This window comes from Ceratotherium simum, chromosome 19 (assembly GCF_057802395.1).
Source record: "Ceratotherium simum simum isolate JZ-2026a chromosome 19, ASM5780239v1, whole genome shotgun sequence".
In the NCBI taxonomy this organism is placed as follows: domain Eukaryota; kingdom Metazoa; phylum Chordata; class Mammalia; order Perissodactyla; family Rhinocerotidae; genus Ceratotherium; species Ceratotherium simum.
In genome coordinates, this window is record NC_141918.1 from 31,429,606 (window position 1) to 31,457,401 (window position 27,796).

The following is a 27,796-nucleotide window of genomic DNA, read 5'->3' on the forward strand; positions in this document are numbered from 1 at the left end:
TGTCTATAGATTCTCTTGGATTTTCTCTGCAAATTGTCTGCAAATAAGAATAATTTGGGGCGGGGTGCTGGCCTGGTCACATAGGAGTTAAGTTCATGTGCTCTTCTGCAGCCACCCAGGGTTCTCAGGTTCAGATCTCGGGTGCAGACCGACGCACCGCTTGTCAAGCCATGCTGTGGCGGCATTCCACATACAAAAAATAGAGGAAGATTGGCAGAGATATTAGCTCAGGGACAATCTTCCTCAAGCAAAAAGAGGAAGATTGGCGGCAGATGTTAGCTCAGGACCAATCTTCCTCACCAAAAAAAACAGTAATTTTTTGTTTTTTCCAATGGTTAAAACTCTTCCTCCCTGTCCCCACCTCTCTCTTATCGCATTGCTTAGGATGTCCCATACAAAGTTGTGAGAGTGTTGGGCCTGCTGCCTTTCTCCTGACTTTAAAGGAAATATTTTTGTGGTTTTACCAGTTAAAAATAATATTTGTTATAGGTTTTTGTAGATATCCTTTAGAAGGTTAAGGAATAATTTTCTCTCATTAATGGATCTTAAATTTTCTCAAATACTTGCTGTGAATCTATTTTGATTATGTGGATTTTCTTTCTTTCTTTTTTTTTTTTGTGAGGAAGATTAGCCCTTAGCTAACATCTGTTGCCAATCCTCCTCTTTTTTCTGAGGAAGATCAGCCCTAGGCTAACATGCGTGCCCATCTTCCTCTGCTTGGTATGGGACGCCGCCACAGCACGGCTTGACAAGCAGTGTGTCGGTCTGCGCCCAGGATCCAAACCTGCGAACCCCAGGCCACCAAAGTGGAGTGTGTGAACTTAACTGCTAGGCCACTGGGCCGGCCCCCTGGATTTTCTTTTTTTAATTCATTAATGTAGTAAATTACATTAATAAATTTCCTCATGTTAAACCATTATAAATTGCTAGGTTTAGTTAACCAATATTTTGTTTAGGATTTTTCATCTATGGTCGTGAGTTAGATTGACCTGTACTTTTCCTCTTTCATATTGTCCTTGTCTGGTTTTAGTCTCAAATTTATACCAGCCTCTTAAAATGAGTTAGGAAATATTCCCACTTTTTCTCTTTTCTAGAAGAATTTGTGAAAATTAAACTTCTTTTTTTTGTGAGGAAGATCAGCCCTGGGCTAACATCCATGCCAATCCTCCTCTTTTTGCTGAGGAAGACCGGCCCTGGGCTAACATCCATGCCCATCTTCCTCTACTTTATATGGGAAGCCACCACAGCATGGCTTGACAAGCGGTGCATCCGTGTCTGCCCAGGATCCGAACCTGAGAAGCCCGGGCTGCCGAAGCAGTAGTCGCGCATTTAACCGCTATGCCACTGGGCTGGCCCCTGAAAATTAAACTTATCTGTTTCTTGAAAAGTTTGTAGAACTTGCTTGAAAAGCTATTTTATCCTGTTGTGTCTGTGAATATTGTTGACTACTGATTTACTTTCTTTAATGGTTATATATCCAGTCATATTTCCGATTTCTACTTGGGTCAGTTTCAAAAAGTTATATTTTTTAGAAATTTGTCCATTGTATCTAAGTTTTCAAACAATGTAAGGTTGTTCCAAATATTCTCTTATCCCTTTAATCTCTGTTGCATCTGTAATTATGTCTCCTTTTATTTATTGTAATTATTTAACAAATACTTATATAGTGCCTACTACATGCCAGGCAATATTCTAAGCACTTTCCAAACGCTAGTTCATTTACTCCTTATAACAACTTTAGAAGGTAAGTACTATTACTGTTATCTTCATTTTACATATGAGAAAATTGAGGCATAGAGAGGTTCAGTAGTTTTTCAAGGGTCACATAGCTCGTAAATCATAGAGCTGCAATTCAAACCAGGTAGTCTGGCTCTAGAATTCATACATTTAACCACTATGTTCCACTGCCTCTTCATTGTTAATATTGCTGTTCATTCCTAATTTTGATTATTTATGATATTTCTCTTGTTTTCTTGATCAGTCTTGCCAAAGGTTTGCCAATTTTAGCAGTTTTTGCAAAGAACCAACAAATTTATTGGTCCACTCTATTGTATGTTTGTTTTATATATTATTCCTTCTGTTCTTATCCTTATTAATCCCTTTCTTCTACTCTTTCTGGATATATTTTGTTTGTCTTCTGTTTTAGTTATACACTCAATTCCTGTCTTTTCAGCCTTCTCAAGGCTATAAATTTACCTCTAAATACTGCTTTAGCTGTATCCCCAAATTCGTTTTGTAGTATTTTTGTTATTATTCACATCTAAGTGTCTTTTTATTTTCATGGTTTTTTGACCCATAAGTTATGTGTTTTTAAATTTCCAAATTGTTTTTTAAAAAATGTATTTTTTTTATTGATTTCTAGTTTAATTGTACTAGACCAGAGACTGTGATCTGTAAGACACCAGTTCTCTGAAAATTTACTGAGACTTGTTAAGGGCCTGGTACATGGTCAAGTTTTTAAAATATTAATAATGTTTTACCTGTTAATCTGTCAATTAATGAGAGATTTATGAACATCTCCCAATTTGGTGTATGTTTGTCACTATGGCCTTGTGGGTTTTGTTTGTTTGCTTACTTTAGAAATTTTGAAGCTCTTTGCAAGAACTTTTGCCTTAAGGTCTATATTGCCTGATATAAGTGTACTACTACCAGTCTAGTATATTCGAGCAGTTTAACATTTGCTTCTGATAGGGTTCCAGGGGATTCACTAGTTGGTATCCAACCAGATTTTGTGTAAATTTCTTAGCTTATGTTTTCTGAACCACATAGCTAGTGAAAATTCACACCATATACATCTGTGCGAGGCTTCAGGTTTCTATTTTTCAAAGGACTTTGTTTTATTTCCCTACTCCATGTCCCTAGAGTCTAGAGCAGAGAGCAAGCCTCCTTGAGTCTTCTCTGCACTGGTGTGTGGAGTATTTCTTGACTCCGTTTTATGAACTGGGCAGCACTTTGAAGGTCTGTATTTAAAGTAATGCTGTATGTACTAGAATTTTATAGAAAAACAAAGTTTATTTTTATTTTCCCATTTGGTATTTCTGCAGCAAACTTACTTCTTACCACGACTGCTGTGTAGCCTTGGCCAGCTGCTCCCGATGTTATGCCTTGTTTTTGACTCTGATAAACAAATACCAGCAGAAGCAGGTCAGCTCTTCTTGCATTTAATCCTTCAATGTGTCTTTGCATTAGTGTATTTGTATAAGCCCATGTTGAATGCCTTTATGTTTTGGATGTACAGATTTCTATTAGAAGCTTCCATTAGATGTGTATTGGGCTGCCCCAGGAGGCAGAGAGTTACCTGCAAGAGTTGGCGAGGGAGTAGTTTGAGGCAGAAAAGGCCTCAAGAGAATGACTACGTGGTAGGAAGATTCCTGATTTAGAGAGGTGAGTGGGTGGATTTCCACAGTGTTGTTCCTCCCAGTGACCTGTAGACCCCCACATGAAAGTCGCCTTGGGGTGGGGTGGGGGTGTACTGGTCATTGCCAGGCTCCATCCCAGGCCTGTTGAGTCAGATGAGTGGGGAGGGGTCTGGCCATCTGCACTTTAACAAGAACCACAGGGACTTTTGATGCAAACTAAAGTCTGGGATCCCCTACACTGGGTACACGCTAAGATTCTTCTTGCTCTGAAATTCTCTAATTCTTTGACCTTGTATGTAGAAGATGAAATTTCTAGGTAAGTATTTAAAGGAAATAATTTGGTTTTAATGGATTGGGCAAAAAATGTATATAGTTTATAAAAAGGAAGAACTCACAAATGACTTCCCTTAATGAAACCATAATACTTAAAATACAAATATTAGTTTTTATTATAATTTTTTGAATATTCATTAAGTGCAGTCTACTTTTAGTCACCTTAATAAGTGATTAAAGTGACAGCAACTCTTTAGTAGTAAAACATTTTATACATGAATATAATATATATTCATTTCAAATATGGTTAATTTTCAAAATCACATAATAAGTTTTACCAGTTTACAACTAAATAATTTATGTGTATACTAAGAATGTTCGTTTATATTAGCCATATCAAAACCACCTCAAAACATAGTCCCTATTTTCCTCAAATAACATTGACCTTATTTTTACCCATCCAAGTACTTCTGCTGAGAATGACTAAATTTGTCAGATTTTACACTATTATTAGCCATTTATTAAGAGGTTACTTGTCTCTTTTTGGTTATAGATGAGAGAAAAAATTCTATGCTCTTATTATATACCATTACTACATTCTAAAGATGATAAACACTTAAAGGGTTAATAAGTTTTTATTTAATTTTTAAAAACTGATTTACAAATATGCACTTAAGTTTCTGATTCTGAATATTTGGATTACAAATGCTTTCCCTATGTATTTTGTATTTTCTCTAAATTATATAATTTGAAAGATTTTAAGGCACACAAATTTGCTGTGTCAGGTAGAAAATGAATTTGATTAATCTACCTTAAAATATTCACAATCTGCTGTTAATTTAAGTGTCCATTAAGCACTTATTAATTTAGATTTTGGTACAGCATATTATCAGAACTATAATCTTTGGGGGCCAGCCCAATGGCGCAAGCAGTTAAGTGCACGCGCTCTGCTGTGGCGGCCCAGGGTTCGCCAGTTCGGATCCCAGGTGCGCACGGACACACCGCTTGTTAAGCCGTGCTGTGGTGGTGTCCCATATAAAGTAGAGGAAGATGGGCACGGATGTTAGCCCAGGGCCAGTCTTCCTCAGCAAAAAGAGGAGGATTGGCATTGGATGTTAGCTCAGGGCTGGTCTTCCTCACAAAAAAAAAAAAAAAGAAGTATAATCTTTGGACAAGTGAATTAACCCAATGAAAAGCTTAGGCACTCCAATTCCTGATTTTCTTTTTTAAGGAAAAAATTAAAATGGTAGAAAAGATAGTTTACTATAGCATTAAAAGAATTCTTTTAGATGTTATACTTAAAAAGAAATTTAGTTATGAATTTTATTTTGTAATTTTATTTTATAGATTTACCTTATGGATTTTCATTGTAATTTTATTTTACCATCATTATTTGTTTTCACTCTGGTGTTTTGATCATAGATGACTTACCTAAGACTGTAACTAGAGAAGACCTCTTTGCCTTGCACTAGAATTTTCAAATGTGGATGAAAGAAACACTTCTTTATAACAGTTTGATTTCAACTTGTCGTAACCTGTAATTTTTTAAAAAAGAAGAAAACCCATCAGTTGAGTACTGATAAATAGCGCTATTATTTTATGGCATTACTAGTAGATACTGTTTTGTTTCTCTGATTGTAGCTTAGATGATGGCCATGTTGAATAAACAGACAACAATCCTGGTATCTTGCCAACATGAGGCACTTGAGATGTCAGTATGGTTAAGGGTATGCTTTTTCTGGTTCAAGGGACTAAATGTCTTCAAGTTTAATTCGCATAAAATTTTACCACTCTTCTCACTGAATTGCTCTTCACTTTAGACCAATAATTATCTCCTAATCAAAATTGGTGTTTAAAAGCCATATTTTTCTCGATTTATATTTTAATTTTGGGTTCCTATTAAAATTATTTTGGTCCAAAGAAGAATAAAGAACACTTTGCAAACTATGTACAGTAACATGTTGTTATTCAGAACCATCAAGGAAATGTAATCACCAAACATTTTAATCATTGCAGTGAAAATCATATTCAAATATATTACACATTTCCTTGCCTTCTTAGAAGATATTAAAAATAATTTAATCTCTTCTTGCCACAGGTCAATATTGCGAGCATTAATTATTGCTCTAGAGGCTATTTGTCCCACATTGGGAGCATGAGTCTATTGATGAGGTTCTTTAAATGTCTGTGTCTTTTCTTTGCAAATTTCTCTCTCTTCCCTTTCTGTTGATTGTTACCTCTGCCTTTGGTAATCATTACCTGCCTTTTGTAATTCTTTGCTTGCAATTAGCAGGGGAAGCTCATAACCAAACTTGTTGAAAGTAACACCTAACAAGTCTGAAACAAAGTTGAATATGAATTGGCTCTTAGTGAGATGGGCTGAAGGGACTCTGATGAAATTTCTCTTGTCGCGTCTCATCATCAAAAGTCCATTCATATTTCAAGATGTAGCTCTCATGTCTCCTTCCTTCTGAAGCCTTCCAAGGCCAGTCAATTCCTCCCTCGTCAGTGCATCATTTTAATGACTTTAACATAGCTAGTACACCCAGCTAGTACCCCCAGAGCTCAGGACCCAAGCAGTATGTCCATGATCTTAACCACTTCACTATTATCAAGAAAAATTATCCCAAACCTAGAAATATAGGGTGTGGGGTCAGACTGCATGTCCTGACAAAATCAGGGTGGAGTATTGTTTAATGGTCAGGCTTAATTCTTGAGGAGGATGTATATGAGTTTAAACTTGCTATTTACTGTTTGATTAGAATCTAGACACTATAAAGTTACACATTAATTTATAGATTTCTCTCTAGTAGGCAAGATTACCTCAAAAGTTATGGTTTTATTACCTTGTAGGCTATTAGCCAGGTGTTTATCTAACCTAGTCATCTTATTCTAACATTCTTTTTAATGCTGATTAACATCCAGTTCTTTGATTGTTCTTGGAAGCATTTTAAGCTCCCTCATTAATGAGATAAGTAATTTTTTAAATGTGTCAACCTTATATTTGTAAGACAGTCATGTTGTTAACTTTTTAAAAATTATACTTTGACTCTGTACTGTCTTATAATAAAGAAGCAAGTTATAGTTTTGAACCATCTTTGATTTTTTTCTAGTAAGAAAAATAGATACCTAATTTATATTTTCCTAAAAACAAAAATATTCTAGAAGAGCAAAGAAATTGTTCAAGCTACAAGAAAGTAGTTATGTGTCCCAACTACTTCCTAAACTTGTTAACCAAAAGCTCCCATAGGTTGTTGTAAATATTTTTTTGCGTGCTTCTCCAAATGGTTACCATCTGTGTAGCTGCCTCACCCACGAATGGAAGTTTCTAAATGACACAGGCCTTGTCTTGATAAACCTAGGATGATGCTTGGCATACTAGGCTCATGATAAGTGCTAAAAGAATGAATTTTGAATATGTGAAATGCTTTGGAATCTGTAGAGTATTATAAAATACTTTTTCTAGTATTCTAGTACTTCTTCCTTAAACATTTACTTTCTTCTTCTTAGTTTGGAGGAGGAAATAATAAGTATTTTTTCCCATACTTTTCACATTGGTGGGCTGCCAGACACAACAGCAAAACAGAAATGATGGATTTTAAATTTACTTCAGACCAGCACAGCATCTTAGGTTCATATTCCTCTTGGCCAAGGTGGCCAGTTGAATACGATTTATTTTTCTTCTTTTCTTAGAAATAAAAAATAATTTCCAGAAATCCCACACCATGTTCTGATGTGAGTGTATTAATCTGCAGTGGTTAAAAATTTTGCTACACCTGAGATTTACTTGGACGTTGAGGCTTTGAACCGATCTCTGAAATGTACATCAGCCCTCAAGCAACTTTTTTAATAAAATTATTACTTCCTATAACTATTTTTGTTTCAGCTCTAGGAAGCATTTCTGCAAGACTAACTTTGGGGCCGGCCCTATGGCCTACTGGTTAGGTTCAATGTGCTCCACTTCAGCAACCCGGGTTCAGTTCCCGGGCATGGACCTACACCACTTGTCAGCAGCCATGCTGTGGTGATGTCCCATATACAAAATAGGGGAAGATTGGTGACAGATGTCAGGGTGAATCTTCCTCAGGAAAAAAAAAAAAAAAATACATGTTCTCAGGCCCCATCCTGGGAGATTCTGATTCAGGGCTGGGGTGGTGCCTAAGAACCTATTTTTAAGAGGCTCCTCAAGTGATTCAAATGAACAGGAGGCTTGGGAACCTATGGTATAAATTATTAAGGTGGTTCCTTAAAACAATTTTTCTCCAATATTGACAGCAGGGGGTTTTCTACGAAACCTCAAAAGATTTTAAAGTGATTAATCACATCAGCCACACAGGGTCAGTCTTTCTCTACAGGCATGTGGCTGAAAGTGAATCTCCCTTACAAAGCAGGAACCAAATTAGGAAGCTAGGCCAGGTGTCGGTGTAAGTTTCCCCAGTAACTAGTGGTAATCACACATCTTTTGCCTTTTGCCCCAGCAGCTGAGGGGTGCTTTCTTAGCGAGAGAGAATGGGATGGTGCATTAGACTCTTCCATGAATCTTCTCTGCCAGACTTGTGTCAAAACCAGTTGTCCTGGGACCAAACCCAGTTTGATAACATGGCCATCACATTAATGAGGCTTCAGGCACTGGTCAGAGTGGGCTATTCTGGAGAGGTGAGCACAGGGCCTTCTCCTGCAGGACCCTGGGGACCCTCAGAGCTGCCTGCCAAAGGGAGGGCTCGTTAACCTCGGTTTGCAAGACAAGCCAGGAGTTGTTGATTCCTCTGTTAGTGAAACAACCACCCAATTTTATTGTTAAAACAATCACCAAATACTCCTGCAGATGTCTTGATTTGAGAAAGTTCAGTGTATACCCATATCCAAACTTGGTAAGTTTGCAACAGACAAATTTGAGGGAGATTAGTTTATTTAAAATAAAATGGTGGTTCAGTTGGCACTACCCCTCTTCGCACAGCCTTCAGTGACGTCGGCCTGTCTGTGTATGATGGTTATGGTCTAAGCCAGGGGTTTCTGGTTCGTCCACAGTCTCAGAGAAAAGGAATCCACTCCTCCCAGCTCTTACAAAGACTTCCTCAGGGAGAACAAGGGAAACTTGTTTGGCTCATGTCTATGAGGTTAATTTGTCCAAGCTCCACGGTACCACTAATAACTCTAGTTCCCATACACACAAAAACTAAGACCGAAAGACAACATTTCCCTCAGCTTGTTGCAGCTTGAAAGCTAAGCTTTAGCACTGAAGTATCTATTAAAAACACTGACCAAAATTCAATTAAATGACAAATCTCATTTAAGAAACATGCACATATTGTATGCTTTGTGGTGTAAACTGCATTTGGTGCAAACCAAATGTGCAAACAGATGGGCCTAGTAACGGAGGAATGAGCAGGGTAGACATCAGCTTTGCCAAGTCGAGCCTGCCTTAGGAGGTGCCTCCAACGTCAGCGTGGGTGCAGTTAGCATCTCAGCAAAAATACATTTGGGTTTGAGAGTACGTGAAGGGATTTTCCCCATTTCTTCTGTAAATATCTACTGGGCAGAAGATCTGGTAAAATGCCTCAAATAAGACTTATAAGACTGGCAATATTTTGCAAAGGTCACAGTTCGAAAAGAATACTTTTATCCACATTCCCACCACTTGTGTCCATTGAACAACTGTCTGTCCAACCCTCTCCGCTTTATAAACAGTGGATTTTTTTATTTTTTTAAAAGAGAACTTTCAGATGCAGGGCAGTCATTGAAGCCTTCACAAAGACTATCTGGGAAGCCCCTGGCGTGCCCTTGCTTGTGCTGCTCTACAAGTCGTGTCTCTCTCATTCCATTTAGAGTTCTTTTAGGGGAGCGGTTGTATTTAGCCCTCTGTACGCCCAGTGGACACTGTCTGATTTGGAATGCTCAGGCATCGTGGTTTGAAAATGAGACCTGGAATGTCTGGAGAGTGAGAGCAAAAACATCTGCCATTTTTCTAGCTGTTCGTCTCTAATGCAACCACAGCTGAGCAGCAGCCCAGAGATAATGTGACCTCTCGCTCCCCTCCATCCTCTTTGGGGCCTCCGAGGATTGGTTAGGGAGGCACCTCCACCCCTTCCCCTGGTGCCTTTATATGGCGACTTGGCTCCCAGCTCACCCTCTGCCTCCTGCCTGGCAGGAGCGTGCCCTGTGGCTCTCTTCCCAGCCCCTCTGCAGGCACATTCCCAGTGGGAGCATTTGGCTGAGCTCGCACCTTTTTTCAGCCTTGGCCTTGGTCTGCACCCCTGACTGGGCGGGCAGCGCAATAAGCCCTTAGCTTGTTCATTCTTTCCAGCGCCTGCTGCTTTGCCCTTGTGGAACTGACTCTTCCCCCACTCAGCACAGAACCCAAAAGCCTGATTTATGTCTGCTGACTTAAAAAAGAACAGAGCACAGTGAAATTCTAGCATCGCCCTGGTTCTTTTGAGTGATAGCCACATTCAGAAGCACGTAGAGGGTGCTCAGTAAGTGATTGCTGATGGAATGGAGAGATGGATGGAGGCATCAAGGAGAATCTCTTCTGGTATTTAAATGATTTTCCACTTAGATTCTGGGTTTTGAGTCTCCAACATCTCAGATTCTTCCATTCTGTTTGGCTCAGTGCTTATGCAAACTGTTGACCCACTCTCAGTACCCGGGGGTTAATTAGGGTTTTTGCAGTAGTGCCATCTGTCTTCCAGACTGGGAAAATGTTTCTGTTCTTCAAGCTACCTATAGGCTCAATTATCAATGGGGTTTTGTTTGAGGGTGGGAAGTTGGGTACATGTTACAAATTGTAAATCCTGATTCAGCTCTCAGATCCAGATTGCATGAGAAGTTTCTGACCCAATCTAAACAGCACATCTTGATTAATTTCTAGTCAAGAGAAGGTTCTGATTTTAAACACATTTACACCCTCTTCCATTTCAACCCATTCTTGAAAATCTTTCTAAAATGTTTTCCTTTACTTAGTAGAAGTAGTCCTCTCCTAAGTAAGTGGAGTCTGCTGAATATAGTTTATTCTTTCTCTGACAGCTTGATATGTTTCCTTCCCCATGGTCAACACTGTGCATATCAGTTATTTTCAGGTACGGTAGGAAGGGTGTGGGAGTCGGGGAGGAATGTGTTCACTTTGGCTGGCTGTGGGCGGGGAGTAATGTGAGGTAATGCAGAAGTGTCGCACGGGGGCCAGATGGTGCATTAGATGCTGACTTTGTTATTTAATAGGGGGTGGATGTTTTTGAGCAAGGAAATGACATAAGAGCTGTGCTTCAAGAAGTGGTGTTAGTGTTGATGGCAGAGGGAGGAGCCCGTCAGGGTCTCTGACAAGAGTCTACAGATGGATTAACCAGAAGGGGCATGGGAAGGAGGAAGTTGCGGAGATTTTGAGATGACAGAGTGGAGGGAACTTGGTGGATGGTTGGTGAGGGGAGTGAGATAGGGAGGAATCAAAGATGCGTCTAGGGCAGAGTCTGGGGGATTGGGAAGATGAGGGTCATTGGGAGTGAGGAGATGGGCTGAAGGTGGTGTTGGAATCCATCTGTATGTACAGAGGGGATTGTCCAAGTCCTGCCTCTTCTCTTCACCAGTGATGGACTTTGGGGTCAGTGAGCCTCTTGAAGCCTCTGTTTCCACATCTCTGAGTAGGGGGAAATCTTCCTTCCTTGACTTGAGGCCAGTCTCTCTCAACTGTTGCTGCTGCAACTTGATATAGACCATTCTGCTCAGCAGTGTCCTGCTCCTTGTTTTGCTCGAGTTAAAGTAATTTCACGTACAGGTGTGTGGAGCCCATTCAGACTGAGTAACATGCTTGCTCCTTAGGGCATAACATGTGCAAAACTGCAGAGAACATCCCACAGGCTGTACCTGGAACGCACGGTTGTGGTCAGGCTTCTGACAATAGGCATACCTGTTTGTCTGAGCCCCGGTTGGCCATAGCTGTTGCTAGGCTGATTCCATTTTAAGCAAAAATAGAAAGTTGATATGAACTGGTTATACTAGACTGCCTTCTTTAAAAAAAAAAAAAAAAAAAAGATTCTCTCTCCTGATTCATCTTGGTTTTGCTGTTTCAAAACTGCATAGTTGTGGTATGAATATGCAACTTTGCGTTAAATTTCATAAAAATGCTATGAAGGTGCAGTGTTGGTTTATCGGTCGTTCTCAGATACTGTCTGAGAATAAAGGAGAGAATCAAAGAACTGCATGTTGATGAAATAGTTTTCTGCTGTGGAATTAGTGGTCTCTGCAAATTGATGATTTTGGTCTTTGTCTAATTTTTCAAATCTTTATAGGGTTTTAATTAAGTGATATTTTGTAGACTTGAGATGGATTGGGCTGTGGAACAATAAAGAACCTCTCCATAATACTGTCCAGAGGCCGCTTGTGGTGAGCTAAGGGGCCTTGCAAAGCCCTCTTGCTCAGCCTCCTCTCTAGGATTGCAGATAAGTCGAGACAAGCACTAGCATGGGAATAAGGATACACCACCTCTGCCAGCCTCCTGTGAGACGACTTCTATTTTGGCCTATTCCATGCTCCCTCGATTCGTGGAGAATATATTTGAGAAAGGTCTGGGGAAAAGAGAGAAAAAAAAAAGATGCCTTAGCCGACCCTGAGAAAGAGGACGGCGCATAGCAGTTGCTGGAAGTTTGGTGCTGCACACGGCGCAATCTGTCATCCCCATTTGTTGATCTCGCATGCCATCCTTCAGTTGGCACCACTGCTGCCAGGAACCACCCCCTCCTTTTTCCATCTGAAGGCAGGGAAAGAGGCATTGTGGCAGTGTTAACTCTTCCTGCCCTAAAGCTTAGAGTTTCTTCTTCCCATGTCAGGCTTAATAATCTATGCCATGTTAGGACCCACAGAGATAACAGAATCAAAGAATTTTAGACCTGGACAGGGCCAGAGGGAATTTTTCAAAGAAGAAAAGCAACACAGAGTCCTCCCCAATTCGACCACAGGCGACAGTGGGTAGAGGTCGTCTGAATTTTGAAGTATGATACTAAGGAAAGCTGCTTCTACCCACAGCCAGGGATCTGGCTAAACACTCCTGGCAAGTCAATGATGACAGGTGGGGGTGGTACAGGGCCAGAGAAGCCCACTGAGTTAGACTAATGAGAAAACAGACATAGGGAGGTGCTGAGGAAGCAGCAAGGCCAAGCGTGAGGGAGAAGGGAGAAAAGATGGTCTAGCATCCTTCAGAAGATGACAGTGACGTTTTAGGAGGTAAATTGACTACTCCTGGTAATAATTTAGCTAACAGAATACAAGTACTTATTAAATTCTTTAAGAAGTCATTTAAAAGCACTGATCATGTCTTTCCTGTCTTGCTTAATGTACTTTTGTGGGAATGGGAGAAAAGCACAATCCAGGGAACATCGTGAAGTCCAAAAATGTTTAACATGACTGCTGTCAAGGGCATGAGGGAGATTGCTACCCCGATTGTATAAAAGATTGGGAACAACAGATTTCTTTGTTCAGAAGAAAGAACTGGAAGTTATCACTTTTAGTGAATTAGTTAATTTGTATATGTAAGTGCTTGGAATGCTGCCTGGCACACGGTAAGCCCCTTGTGTTGGTTGCTGCTGCTACTATTCGTAGTAATTGTTACAATTTTCAGAGGTAGAACTGGTGTAGAGTGTCTTTAATCAGAAATCATGTATCAAAGTTTATGCTAAAAGCTCATATTCCTCAACTTAGACAATAAAAAATGGAGCTTTCCTTGGAGAAGCCTAATTCTCAGAAATACCCTCTGTCATGGTTGGAGAATGTTCTACTTTTCTGTTGGGTGTGGCCAGGGTGGAGGAGCGCTTCCTTCCAGAGCCCAGGGAGGAGGCTTTACCATCAGGAATTACGTGACATAACCATTGGTTTAATGTGAAGTGAGATTCAAGTATTCTAATGAAATTCTGTGTGCTTGTTTTAGATTTAAGACCCACAGGCTTCAGCCTCTTTAGGGAACTGTCCGGGGATCAGAGACAGACAAGGTGACCCCAGGGCTCAGGAAGCGGATTGCCTCAGATACTCTTTCTCAAGACTGGATCCTTTTCCCTGCCAACCCATCCCATCCTCCCCTCCATGGATCCACATGTCACGCATTTTTTCAAGGTTGAACTCAAATTCATTTGTGTAACTTTGCTGACCCCCGACTGTTCACCGAGCTTTATCTTATCTAAACTCTCCTAAGACTGTCACTGAACCAAAGTGGGTTCGCTTCCTGGTGAGTTAAAATCAGAGCCTCTACCAGAAACAGTTGTCACACAACTACTTTATTTGCAGCAAACAGGAGACCACGTGGAATCATTTCCAAAGTCGTGGCTCCCCAAACAAAGGGAAGCAGGTGTCTTTTATTTTGGTGGGGGATGAATATTTAAAAGGGAAGTTTTGTCATCACAGGAGAGGCAGGTCTTAGTTTGCACCAGGTCAGTCCGAAAACATGCTCTCACATACATCACATGTTATGCTAATAAGGCCTAGGCTCCACCTAAGGTGGAGATTTTTTAGTATTAAGATGAAGTAAAGGGCATCTTTTGTCATCTCCGGGCCATCTGTGAAAGTGCTGCCCTTGCAGTGAGGCTCAATCTGGTTCAGGCTGGCTGACGCTGGTGTCTCTTCCTAACACAGCTCTGAAAAACAACCTTGAGGAAGCGTTAAGCATCTTTAAACTTCCTTCGAGCTGCTTAGGGTATATGCCGGTGAGAAGACCACTGGTTCTGTCCTTCGAGTTTAATGCTACTAACTAACACTTTATTGATAGTACATGAAAAGCGTTCAGATCAATGCCTGAATCATTACTCACTACAATTTGTGCTTTATCTTTTATCTCATTTAATCTCACAATACAATATTTCCCCATTTTACAGATGAGTTAGTGGAGGCACAGAGAGGCTAAGTAAAGTGACATGTCTGAAACCAGACCACCTGGCTCTCGAGCAAGAATTGTAACCCCTTCGGTGTCTAGCCTCTTGCTCAGTCCTTGCTATTAGCCCACATGTAAGCCTTGTCTTCTCAAATAGATCAGAAGCTCTTCTGAGCACCTCGTCTCATACTTGTTTGTGTGTGTGCATTCCCCCAGGCCCCCAGCACTCAAAAGTTATCTAAGGACTAGCATTCCCCTTGCTGGGGTGGCCCCAGGAGCGGGTTCTCCTGATCATCGGTTGCTGCGATTGGCTGCGCAGTGGGCTGAGGTTTTTCCAGTGTGCACTCCCTCCCGGGCCAGGTCCAGTTCTTGCCATGTGTTAGACTCCGTCCTTTCTTAATGTTGGCAAAAGATTCCCAGCTGCACAGGCAGCAGCAGCCTGGCTTCTTCGCGGCCAGGGCCAGGGCAAACATTATTTTTTTTTTCAAGAACAAGCAGGAACAAATTGGTGTTGGCAGAGCAGCCCTGGGCAAATCCAAAAGTCTCGTCCTTCGTCCTTGATCTTCCGCTGTTTCTTTGCCACACACAGTAGCCTGTGCTGCCCGCCCCCTCCGCAGGTCCCACTTGGACCTGGTTCCCTGATAAAACCAAGCCCAGCCCTCTGCCCTTTGTCCCTGTTCCTTAAGGCTGCAGAGAACTACAGATCTGATAAGGGTAAGGTTTATCAGAATCCCTCCTGGTGACATATTTGCATTTTAAAAGGAGGTAATTCCTTAACTGCTCTGCAAGAAGGCCAGGTAAAGGAGGAGATAATTAAACTACACACCATGTGGGAGGCAGGGCAAGGATATAGAAAGGACTCCAGGTCTGGGTAATCCTGGGTTCAAATCCTGACTCCACCCGTCGCTAGTTGTGTGATTGGCAACTTCTCCAAGTCCATTTCTTGTCTGTAAACTAGCTCAGCACCTGACACCCTAAGTATCAGCACCCAGGTCAAGTATTCCTTTAAAGTCTCCTCCCCCTAGAGACCTCCTTCACCCCCTGTGTTTAAGGCCTGCCGTACTCAGAAGTCTGTTGCCATCAAATCAAGACCATAATTGTTTCTGTGTCTTGTTGTAAAATGTTCTCAGGTTGGGGTTTTTAGAAACATTTATTTATTGTGAAATATAGCCTATATACAGAAAAGTGCATAAAACACATATTTACCGTTTGGCCGATAGTTATAAAGGTGTCACCCAGGTCACCACTACCCTGGTCAAGAGAGACAAGTACTGCTGTAAAGCTGGTATGTGTATATAACACAGTGGTTCTCCACCAGGGGCAATTTTGGACATTTGGGGACATTGGAACATTTTTGGTTATGGCATCTGGGGAGGTGCTATTGGCACCTAGCAGTTGAGGCCAAGGATGCTGCTAAACACAGGACAGCCCCCCACAGCAAAGAATCATCCAGCGCCAATGTCAGAAGAGCCCAGGCTGAGAAATCCTGCTGTAACACAACCTGATCAGCCGTGAACGCCTGATTTCTGGAAACACAGTACTTCAGCAGGAGGTGAACTTTCAGGAAAAGATTTGGATGCTCAAGAAACTGTTAGTATCAAAACTTAGATTTACATAATACATTATTATTGGTAATGCTATCCCACTCCACTAATTGTTCTCTGGAGGGGAAAAAAAAGGGCCAGCCAGAATTTCGGATGAAGGATCTGAAGCTAATAGACCTTGCTAATAGCATCAGTCAGTCGGTATTCTTTCATCGCTGCCAAATGCTTTTAATCTCCTCTGCAATTTGCACCAATCTTGGGAATCAAATACTGTACAAGTTAGTGGAAGCCAGACGTGTTCCGTTTTACTATTAATTAAATTGTGAATTAATTAATGACTGTAATCTTTCCAACAACTTGTCCCGGCCCTTATGCACTTGTAACCCTTTGTCTTTAATTTATTGCAGGATTTAGTCGTTCGTATTGTTTTTATTCTTGGCAACCTGACAGCAAAAAATAACCAGGCTCGTGAACAGTTTTCCAAAGAGAAAGGGAGCATCCCCACTCTGCTGTCATTGTTCCGGACATTCTACCAGCTGGATCTGCAGTCTGAGAAGCGGGTGGGTGAAGGAGACCAGCAGCCCCAAGTGCAGAGGCCGCCGGCCCAGGTGGAGGACGTGCTCATCAAGCTGACCCGCCTGCTCGCCAATTTAGCCATCCACCCGGGCATCGGCCCGGCCCTCGCCGCCAACAGGCATGTGGTGGGCCTGCTCCTTGCCACACTGGGTAAGACCCACGGCCTGGCTGCAGCATACACGGGCAGGCAGGAGCTGCTCTGTGCAGCCCAGAGATGGTTCTGTGGCTTGGATGTGGTGAGGGTTTTATGAGCACAATTGGCCCACATTAATGAGCCTTCTCTGCTGTGTGAAGGAAAATTCCTCTTGTGTGCAGGACTGCCTCAAAAGTAATCCAGATTTAAAAAAGAAAGAAAGAAGAAAAAATAGTAATACAGATAATTACTGAAACCCGCTGAATTGTACACTTTAAAAGGAGAATTTTGTGGTATGTGATTTATATTGCAATTAAAAAAAAAAGTATACCAATCAAATTACCAAAAATTGGCCAAACTAACCACAAAGAGTTTAAAATCCCAAATTTTTCGTGGGTTAGTCCATGTGATTAAAGTTTATCTTTTTTTTTTTGCAGGTTTTTACATTGTAATTATGGCCCCCAGTCATTCAGGTCCCATCTTTTCCCCTGTATTAGCTCAGGCTGCCATAACAAAATACCACAGGCTAGGTGGCTTAAACAACAGAAATTTATTTCTCACAGTGCTGGAGGCTGGGAAGTCCAAGATCAAGGTGCTGGCTGATTCGGGTTCCTGGTGAGAGCTCTCTTCCTGACTTGCAGATGGCTGCATTCTCCCTAAGTGTTCACATGGCCTTTCCTTGATGTGTGCACATGGGGAGAGAGAGAATGACCTCTCTCGCTTCCTCTTCTTTAAGGCCACCAGTCCTATTGGATAAGGACTCCACCCTATGACCTCATTTAACTTTAATTACCTCCTAAACTCCCTGTATCCAAATACACTCACATTGGAGGTTAGGGCTTCAACATATGAATTTGGGGGAGGGGATAATTCAATCAATAGTATTCTGCCCCTGGCCCCCAAAATTCCTACCCTTCTCACATGCAAAATACATTCATTCCATCTCAACAGCCCCAAAAGTCTTAACTCATTCCAGCATCAACTCTAAAGTCTAAGGTCCAAAATCTCATTTAAATATCATCTAAATCAGATATTGTGAGATTTGAGATATGTTGTGAAGAAAAATTCCTCCTCTGCTATGAACCTGTGAAACTAGACAAATTATGTGTTTCCAAAGTATAATGATGAGACTAGCATAGGATAGACATTTTCCTTCCAAGAGAGAGAAATAGGAAAGAAGGAAAGGGTGACAGGCCCCAAGCAAGTCCCAAACCTAGCAAGGCGACTTCCGTAAGAGCTTAAGGTTTGAGAACAATCCTCTTTGGTTCTATGCTTTGCCTTCTGGACTCGCTGGGGCAGTGGTCCTGCCTCCACAGCTCTGTCAGTCAGGGCACCAGGGCTCTGCAGGGCAGTCTCACCTTCAAGGCTTTGGGGTGAAAGCCATCTGCCCTGTTGAAACTGAGGCAGTGGCCCTGGTGATCTCTGAATCACCTTTGGGGTCATTCTCTCCTCCTCTTGAAGAAGAGTGTACATCTGCAGCCAAATTGCTTCAACATGCTGTCCTGTCAAATCCAAGGAGCTGGTCCGCCTTCCTTCACTTCATCCTGTCTCTGTCCCCTTCAAACTGGCAGTGCTTCTGCTTGTAGAATCCCATAAACTCTTTATGGAGTGATAGTCCCACCACACCCTTGGTGTTCTCTCCAGCACATGCTTTCTCATTTTTTGCAAGATGGATAGGCTGAGAATTTTCCAAATCTTCAAGTTCCAGCTCCTTTTGCTTAACAATTCCTTCTTCGATTCCTCTCTCTCTTCTCACACTTTTTACTATAAGCAGTCAGGAGAGGCCAAGCCACTCCTTAAACACTTTGCTTAGAAATCTCAGCTAAATATCCAATGTCATGGCCTACAAGTTCTACCTTCCACAGAACACTAGAACACAAACACAATTTGGCCAAATTCTTTGCTGCTTTATAACAAGGATCACATTTCCTGCAGTTTTCAATAAGCTGTTTCTTGTTTCCATCTGAGATCTCACCAGAATGGCCTTTAGTATCCATATTTCTATCAACATTCTGTTCTTGATTATTTATGCATTCCCTAAGAAGATAGAAGCTTTTTCTCCAGTTCTCCTCTTTTCTTTCTGAGCCCTCACCAGAATCATCTTTAACAGCCATATTTCTAGCATGCACCTCAAAACTACTCCAGCCTCTACCCATTACCCAGTTCTAAAGCTGCTTCCACACTTTTAGGTACTTATTACAGTAGCACTCCACTTCTAGGCGCCAAAATCTGTCTTAGGCAGCTTGGGCTGCCTTAACAAAACAACATGAACTGGGTGACTTAAACAATAGAAATTTATTTTCTCACACCTCTGGAGACTGGATGTCTGAGATCAGGGTGCCAGCATGGTTGGGTTCTGGTGAGGATTCTTTTCCTGGCTTATAGACAGCTGCCTTCTCTCTACGTTGTCACATGGTCTTTCCTTGGTGTGTGCGCACACAGAGAGAGAGAACTCTGTCTGTTCCTCTTCTTATAATGCCATCAATCTTATTGGATAAGGACTCTATCCTTATGACCTCATTTAACCTTAATTACCTCCTAAAAGCCCTGTCTCCAAATACAGTCATATTAGGGGTTAAACCTTCAACATATAAATTTGGGGAGGACACAGTTCAGTCCATCGGAACCCCCTCCCACTTTTTAGGCCTTGTCATTTCCCACAGGCGCCTCTGCCTACCAGTGTGCAGGAAAATTAACTGCCGTCCGGAGTGATCAACTTAGCCACTACTTACCAGATTCCGTGAAAGATTTTGTTGTTGTAGAAGAATCTTTAATGGTAATCTTTGAACTTTCCCCACTTGGTATTCGATTTAAGAGCCATTTACTGAGTCCTTACTACATAATCAGTCCTATGCTATGTGTTGCAAGAGGTCTGTTTTAGTCAGTTCAGGCTGCCATAACAAAATACCATAGACTGGGTGGCTTAAGCAATAGAAACCTATTTTCTCACAGTTCTGTAGGCTGGAAGTTCAAGGTCAAGGTGCCAACAGGGTCAGTGTCTGGTGAGGGCCCTCTTTATGGATTGTAGATGGCTGCCTTCTTGCTGTGTCTTCACATGGTGGAGAGAGAGCTCTGGTGTCTCTTCCTCTTTTTATAAGGGCCCCACCCTTCTGACCTCATTTAACCTTTATCACCTCCTCAGAGGCCCTATCTCCAAATTCAGTCACATTGGGGGTTAGGGCTTCAACACATGAATTTGGAGGGGACACAAACATTCAGTCCATAACAAGGCTTAAAAAAATGTAGGTTGGTATCTGCTTTTAAGGAACTCAGAGTATATGGTGGAGGAATGTCAGGTGTCAGACAAGAAGCTTATGAAAAGGGCCAGCAGCGAGGTGCATACAGAGTGTGAGGGCTGAGGGGACAGAGCCACAGAGCCCAGCTTTCAGAGTGTGGGTGTGTAAGTGACATTGCCTCACTTTATCATGGAGCTCTGTAGTTTAAAAAGCACTTTTGCATCTATTTCCTCACAGCAACCGCATGAGGGTAGCTTGTTGCTATTTTAACCAGTTTACAGATGAGGAAACAGGTTCAGTGAGATGAAGTGACTTTTACAGGTCACAAAGTTAGAGTCACTTTACACGTTGCCTGTCTCAAGAGAGGATTCTTAAATTCTGGGTGAGATCTGTCCCCATGACCTATCACTTCCATGTGATAACTCAAAAACCTACACATTCTGTCTTGAACTCTCTTCCACACTGCCGACTGCATATTAAGCCATCTGCACGAAATAGAAATTCAGTTTCTGTAACAACCTCACACCTTTCACCGTTTGGACTGTAACATTTCTCTGTCTTCTGATGATCCTTTTCATCTGGATGATCAATCCCTCTCTGCCCGGAGGCTAGGGATCCAACTGCCTCAGACTCAGCAGCGGGGCTCATTAAAATACCCTTTCCGGTTTCTGGACATTACCCAGAAACTGACTCGTGAAATCCACATTTCAACTCTACTCCTGCCCTCAGGTGGGACTTCCGCCCATTTAATGTTGAGACCCTGTGCTTCAGGGAATGCCCTTTCACCTCTTGGCTAGTGAGGAGCTAGCAGAAGCCTGAAACCCACCGGATGGGTTCTCATCTGTGACTGCAGCCACCTGGGAAGAGCCTGAGGACCTGACCTCAGACACCTGGCCTGGGGACACATCACTGTGAAGAGTCAAGTCAAGAAGTAGAGTTCTGCATGATTCATTTTCCTGCACCTGTTAATATTCACACAGAAAGTGAGAACATTCCTGGTCACGTGTATTTTATGAGCTTAGGAATTACATTTCTACCTATGAACTAAAGGTGTAATGAATGATTTGTGTTTGACTTCTGAGAAAGGAGAAAGAGTCTGGGAAGCAGATCTGGCCTTCTTCTTCCACCTCCCCCTAACCCTGCTCCCCACACAGAGGAGTTGCTTGTACCCCAGGACTCGCCGCTACAAGACAGTCTCATTGCAGAGGGTCTTTTGTGTGTGTGTGTGAGGAAGATCAGCCCTGAGCTAACATCTGCCAATCCTCCTCTTTTTTGCTGAGGAAGACTGGCCCTGGGCTAACATCCATGCCCATCTTCCTCCACTTTATATGGGACGCCGCCACAGCGTGGCCTGACAAGGTGTGTCGGTGCGCGCCTGGGATCCCAACCAGCGACCCCGGGGCTGTGGAAGCGGAGCACGCGCACTTAACCACGGCTCCACCAGGCCGGCCCCCAGAGGGTCTTTTTTTTTTTTTTTTTTTTTTTTATTTTATTTTTTCCCCCCAAAGCCCCAGCAGATAGTTGTATGTCATAGCTGCACATCCTTCTAGTTGCAGCATGTGGGACTCGGCCTCAGGATGGACGGAGAAGTGGTGCCTCGATGCACACCCGGGATCCGAACCCGGGCCGCCAGCATTGCAGCGCTCGCACTTAACCACCAAGCCACAGGGCCGGCCCGTGAGGGTCTTTTAAAATCAAAAATGTTTCTAAGGACCAGCCCTCTCAGCAAGCCCCCAGATTCAGAGATGTGCTGTCTTAGTGGCAAGCTCTAAATTCCCAATTCTCTTACATCCCTGAGTCAGCTACAGAGGGCTGTGTGGTTCTCTCATGCTCTTTAGAGGCAAATTATTGTCCCCAACCAGCTCTAATGGGCTCTCAGAAAGATGCTATGGAAAGAGCAGGAAGGTAGAGTCAGACAGACCTGAATTCAGATGTCTTCTCTGTGAAGTCAGGCCAGGTGTTTAATATCTCTAAGCCTCAGTATTCTCATCTGTAAAATTCATATGTTGAAGCCCTAACCCTCAGTGTGATGGTTGGAGATGGGGCCTTTGGGAAATAATTAGGTTTAGATGAGGTCATGAGGGTGGGGCCTTCATGATGGGGTCAGTGCCCTTATAAGAAGAGACACCAGACGGCTTGCTCGCTCTCCAGCGCATGAGGACAGAGTGAGAAGGCAGCCATCTGCAAGCCAGGAAGAGCCCTCACCAGAACCCAACCACGCAGGCAGCCTGATCTTGGACTTCTAGTTTCCAGAACTGTGAGAAAATAAATTTCTGTTGTTTAAGCCTCCCAGTTTATGGCATTTTGTTATGGCAGCCTGAGCTGACTGAGACAGATGCACCTTTAGAGTATTAATGATTATGGGTTTAAATGCATAGAAGTGCATTTAAAGCATTATTAATAATTGACTTTTGTGGGGTTAAATGCACGTAAAGTGCTTGTGCCACTCGTGATAGATGCCCAGTAACTGCGAGTGCCTGCCCTCTTGCCCCGGATGCCAGATGCCTTTCCTGCTGCCCAAATGCATGGTCCTACAGGAGGTGGCAACAGTAAGAGCTACCCTTCTTTTTCTGGGCAAGCTAATCAATTCTTCTACCAAGGCAAGAGGGAAAAATAGATCCCCAAACACTGCCCATGATCGAGTGTCATCAGTCCGGGAATGGAGGGAACCAGGGCTGCAGACTTCCTCCTTGCCAAGGTTAGACATTCACCCGAGCCGTTCTCCATGAGCTGTCATTCTGCATGACCCATCTGTTCACTTAACAAACACTTATTTAGCGCCCATAATGTACCATGCACTCTTTTTAGCCCTTTACAAATGTTAACACATTTAAGCTTTGTAACAACTCTGTAATGTAGGTGCAATTATCATCCCCACTTTACAGTCGTGGAAACTGAGGCCCAAGGAGGTTATGTGACTTGAGCAAGGTCACACTGCCAGCAGGTGGAAGATCAGGATTCTGGCTCCAGAGTCATGGCCAAGCAAGTGGGAATACTTTGGGGGAGGGGGGTGCTGTGTCCCTTCTTTTACCTTGTCTCCCTCAAAAACAATTGGGATCTTTTCACAGGTCCCCTAGAAACCTGAGGATATTTCCTGTTTGTAGAATCCATGCCCAAGTCCAAAATAATTCAGTTCTTTATTCCCTTCCCATGTATTTAAACTGAAAAATAGTCAATTAGAGCCTATTTATTCTTCCTTTCTCCAAGTATTTGTTGAGTGTCTACCACGTACTGGCCCCCATGCTGGCTGCTGTGGGTGGAGGGGCCACTGGCTGGAGGACCAGAATGTTTTCTGTAGCATAGCAAATGACTGAATTTTCCTTAGAGAAAGCTATAAAAAGGCCATTCTCCTTAATGAAGAGAAGGCAAAAAGGAGAGATAATTAAATCAAAGGACTTAAGAGCTAGCACAGTCATCATGCTCAGCTCACAGCCCCCCTCTTATTCCCTGAGGAACCTTGGTTCATACAAGAGGTAAAAGGCCCTTCCTTATCCCGTAGTACACAGTGAGCGAGTCGTGATCCAAGATGTGCACAGGTACTGAGGTGGCCTCCCTCCCAGGCTGGGGCAGGGCTCCCGGAGCAGGCGATGGCCAGGTGGAGAGGAGAGTGAGGGCACTCCAGGCACTGGGGGGACACGGGAGGGTCAGAGGTGAGAGGCAGAGGCCCGTTCAGGTTGCTATAACTAGTTCAGTATAACCAGACTCGTGCCTTTTCCTCTGACTGCCAGACCCAGGTATCCAATTGCCTTACCCTTCATCCACGGTGGGTCCTTCAGAAGGACTTCAACATAGCGAAAGCGGAACTCCTGACCTTCCCCCCGACTGGACTCTCTTCCCAGGACCTTAATTCAGAGAATGTGATCGCTGTCCATCTAATTATGTAATCCAGAAACCCAGGGATCATCCTGGGGGATTCTTCTCCCTCACCTCCCCATCCAGTCTTCACTGCGTACCGTCCATTTTCCTCTCCAAAGAGTTTTCCAGGCTGGCCCCCCTGCTCCATCTCCGCCATCACCCCAGCCTAAACTACGTTGTTTGTCACTTGGAATGTCACAGGCGGCTCCTAACTGGCATCCTTGCATCTGCCCTTCTCTGTGCTGTGGCCAGAGTAATCAGGAGATGAGTCTGAGGCTGAGTGGGAGGCAGGGACAGAGTTACTCAGGGTCTCGTTTGCTAAACTAAAGTTTCGTTCGCTCATCCCTTTGCTCGTTCTTGCATTCAGCAACTATCTATTGAGCACTCTGCTGCGCCAGACGCTGTTCTAGGTGAGAGACGGGCGAGGTGGTAGTAGAGGAGGTGAGAGTGATCCGAATCTGCATGTTTGGAAGTCACGGGTGGATTATGACCTAAGGGTCATTCTGTTGGGCGGTGGGGGTGTAGGCAACAGACCCCAGGGTGGAGCCCCCAGGAGAGCTCAGGGTCAGGGCAAACCACTGGAAGGGATTAGAGACGGCTCAGCTCACAGGTGTGTTGGCACCTTTGCTTTACTACAGACACACAGCCTAGATCAGTCCAACTTTTCTAGAGCCCCTGGCAGGAGGGATTGAGCTTACAGTGTTCTAGACCCTGGCCAGGAGTGGTCCCTGCATTTGGTGTATTTCCCTGCAGGAAGAGTCATGGAAAATAAAGCAGCAAACAGCGAGAGCCCACAGTGCCCTTGCATAGACCTTGCCTTGGACAATGGCTTGTCCCTGCCACTGCTGTCGCTGCAGTTAGGATGGCATTGTTTCTGCCTCTGCAATGAGTCATTGACCCCCTTATCCTCACTTTGTTTCAGAATACAAGTCAATTGATGATTGTGAGGAGCTGGTGATCAATACCACAGCAACAATCAACAACTTATCTTACTACCGAGTGAAGAACTCCATAATTCAGGACCAAAAGCTATATATTGCTGAATGTAAGTTCCGAGTTGGGTTTGGGTAGATGCATGTTCGTTTCAGGTTGTGACTTTATTAACGAACCACAGGACTGGAGGCATTCATGTTTTCTGATTTCTGGCACAAATATCTAAAAGCCTGATTTGATTCTAATTAGAATATGGGGAAAAGTTAGTTTCTTAGTTTTTGCTCAAGTCCCTTATAGTTTGTATTTTATTATCATTTTTAAGTTTTAAGTTATCAGTATGTAGTATGATATTGGTTTCTAATAGCCTTTAAATTAAAACTTCAATTCACTGATTTAATTTCTCTGGCCGCCAAACCCAGTGCTCATAAAGCTTCTCGTGAGTAAAAACATGGATGGAATCCTGGAGGCTGTGCGCGTTTTTGGAAATCTCTCCCAGGACCATGACATCTGCGATTTCATTGTGCAGAAAAATGGTGAGTTAATGACTCGTATGTTCATCAACATGCACTTCTTGCCGATAAACAGCTGTGCAGTTTCGGAGCTGGGGTCACGACAACGTGACACTTGTTTCTGCTTTGGGACAAGTAGTGCTTTACATTCTGTTCTGTGCGTACGTAAGGCTCTCAGCTCAGGATGCCAAGATGGATCTAGGCAGTGCTCTGAATGTTCCCCTCTCCTTCGGGAGTGGCCTTCTGAGTTCCAAGGTGGGGTGTGTGTGTTTCTTTAAGGGAAGCAAGTGACCTATATTCATCGTCTCTGCCCATGCGAAAAGACTCAAGATATTCTACTTCATGTACTAGAATGTTCATTACAGTACTGCTTGTAACTGCAAAACTTGGAAAGAACCTAAGTGTTCATCAACAGCCAAGAGGATAAACACATCACGGAACAAAATGTTCTACAGCAATTAAAATAAATGAACTAGAGGTTCATGTATCAACATGGATCAACCTCAAACACGTAATATAGGAGCAAAAAACCTAATTATGGGAGGAAATATACAGAATAATGCGATTAGTGTAAGTTTTAAAACATGCAAAACAATCTTGGGTATTGTTTATGCCACATACTCTTGCAATAATGGTATAAGGTACAAGTGGTATTTGGAAATGATAAACTCCACGTTTAAGACAGAAGTTACCTTTGGAGGGGAAGGGATGCTAAAGATATAAAATTGGAACTGTAATGTTTTATTTCTTAAATTGGGTAGAAGGTACACAAAAGTTTATACTAACCATACTGTTTGTATGTTGCAAATATTTCATGTAAGAATAACTAAAAATACCTAATTATCCATGTTCATGATAGAAAATACAGATACATTAAAAAAAATGTAGGAGCAGCAGTCACCCATCATCTCACTACCCCAGAGATAACTGTTAGCATTTTGGTGTATCTTCTTTAGACTCGTAAAAACACACATACATTTGAGGCAGCCTTTGCTGAGCTGTCTGAATTATCACTGGGGCCAAGGTCAGAACAGGGTGACCACCTCTCATGTGTGAAAGAGCACACATCTTATCCACTCTCCCCCAACCCTTTGCCCAGCCCCCACTGGGGGGACGAGGCAATAGGACCAACAGTTCCTTTTCCTAGGAGTAAGGGAAAATGGTTCCCCGAGGCGAACAGCCTGTCCTGATCTGAGACATCCCCTACCCTGTAAGTCCTGCCTTGCCTCAGGCTGGTTTCCAGGGGTCTGAGCAAGTCTTCTCTTACCAACTGTGGCCCTGGAAGACTTCAGGGAAGATCTGAACAGGAGCCTACTCCCCTCCCCAGGGGCTGTGTATTAAAAGAAAATTGCTGCTGGAGGTTCAAAAGGGCCCCTGAGAACAACCGGAAATTAGAGATGAATGTCACCTGTGTGGTTGGAAGTCCGGGGTTCCCTCCTTTCCTGGGGACAGAGGACCTGGAGGGTGGGGGGGCATGTTCTGAAAGTGGTGGATGTTGGTGAAGCCACTGCTGGGCAATGGGTAAGTCCCCTCGCAGGGTTTCCATTTTGCAAGCCAGTCCCCATTTCCCCTTTGCCATTTGTAAAATAAGACAACAGCTGGGACCCCTGAGCTTTACTGGTCTGTGTTCTCTACCCTCCCAGTCCACAAGTTCATGATTGCACTGCTGGATGCTAAGCATCAGGATATTTGCTTTTCTGCCTGTGGTGTTCTCCTAAATCTCACTGTGGATAAAGACAAGCGTATCATCCTAAAAGAAGGAGGTGGCATTAAGAAGTAAGTTTCAAGACATGGAGTCCTGACCCTCAGGATTCAGAGGACATAGTTTCCCAGGGAGCTGGGGCCCCTCGCGTCATTCCTCCAGGGCGGAGGCATTTTAACATTTGGAAGCGCCAAGCTAGGGCTAAAGAAGGGATTTAGGTTGCACTGGACACTTAAAATTCACAAGTAGGTTATTGCTACTTTGTAGCTACTTAAATTTGTAGATATGAAATTATTTTAAATAACCACTGAATTATATAAATACATATTAAATATTACAGAAGGATAATGATCAGGCTAAAAATATAAAAATTAAAGAGATTCTGACCTAATAACCTCAATTTAACTTTATTAACTCAGGTTGGTGGATTGTTTAAGAGATTTTGGTCCTACTGATTGGCAGCTGGCCTGCTTGGTCTGCAAAACTTTATGGAACTTCAGTGAAAATATCACTAATGCTTCATCATGTTTTGGAGATGAAGACACCAACACACTCTTAGTCGTGCTGTCATCATTTTTAGGTAAGACTCCTGACTGTGAGTCTGTGAGTTTTATCAGAGTGAGATAAAAATCTTTTTCTGTGACCTGTATGGCTAAAGATTAGTATGTGTTTGGGTGGCTATGTTTCTATAAGTAATGAGAGCATGTTAAAGATTATTATAATTTGGAAATATCTGGAAAAGGCTGAGTGTTATTTACAAAAGGGACACAAGGGCTTTTAACTCATTGAGTACTGTCGTGATTTCTTCTGTGGCTTTTTTTTTCTTTTTTTGC

At 42.8% G+C, this 27,796-nt stretch overlaps 1 protein-coding gene across 1 annotated transcript in view; it reads left to right on the forward strand.

Annotated features, from left to right (window-relative positions):
• The window catches only part of ARMC2 (armadillo repeat containing 2), a 109,627-nt gene that overhangs the window by 75,764 nt on the left and 6,067 nt on the right, over nucleotides 1–27,796 (forward strand). Inside the window, exons 12-17 of the mRNA XM_087443968.1 lie at nucleotides 3,045–3,144; nucleotides 16,427–16,745; nucleotides 24,742–24,864; nucleotides 25,172–25,285; nucleotides 26,905–27,037; nucleotides 27,383–27,543. Of these exons, the coding sequence (XP_087300094.1) occupies nucleotides 3,045–3,144; nucleotides 16,427–16,745; nucleotides 24,742–24,864; nucleotides 25,172–25,285; nucleotides 26,905–27,037; nucleotides 27,383–27,543 (950 nt within the window). The remainder of the gene's footprint in view (nucleotides 1–3,044; nucleotides 3,145–16,426; nucleotides 16,746–24,741; nucleotides 24,865–25,171; nucleotides 25,286–26,904; nucleotides 27,038–27,382; nucleotides 27,544–27,796) is intronic.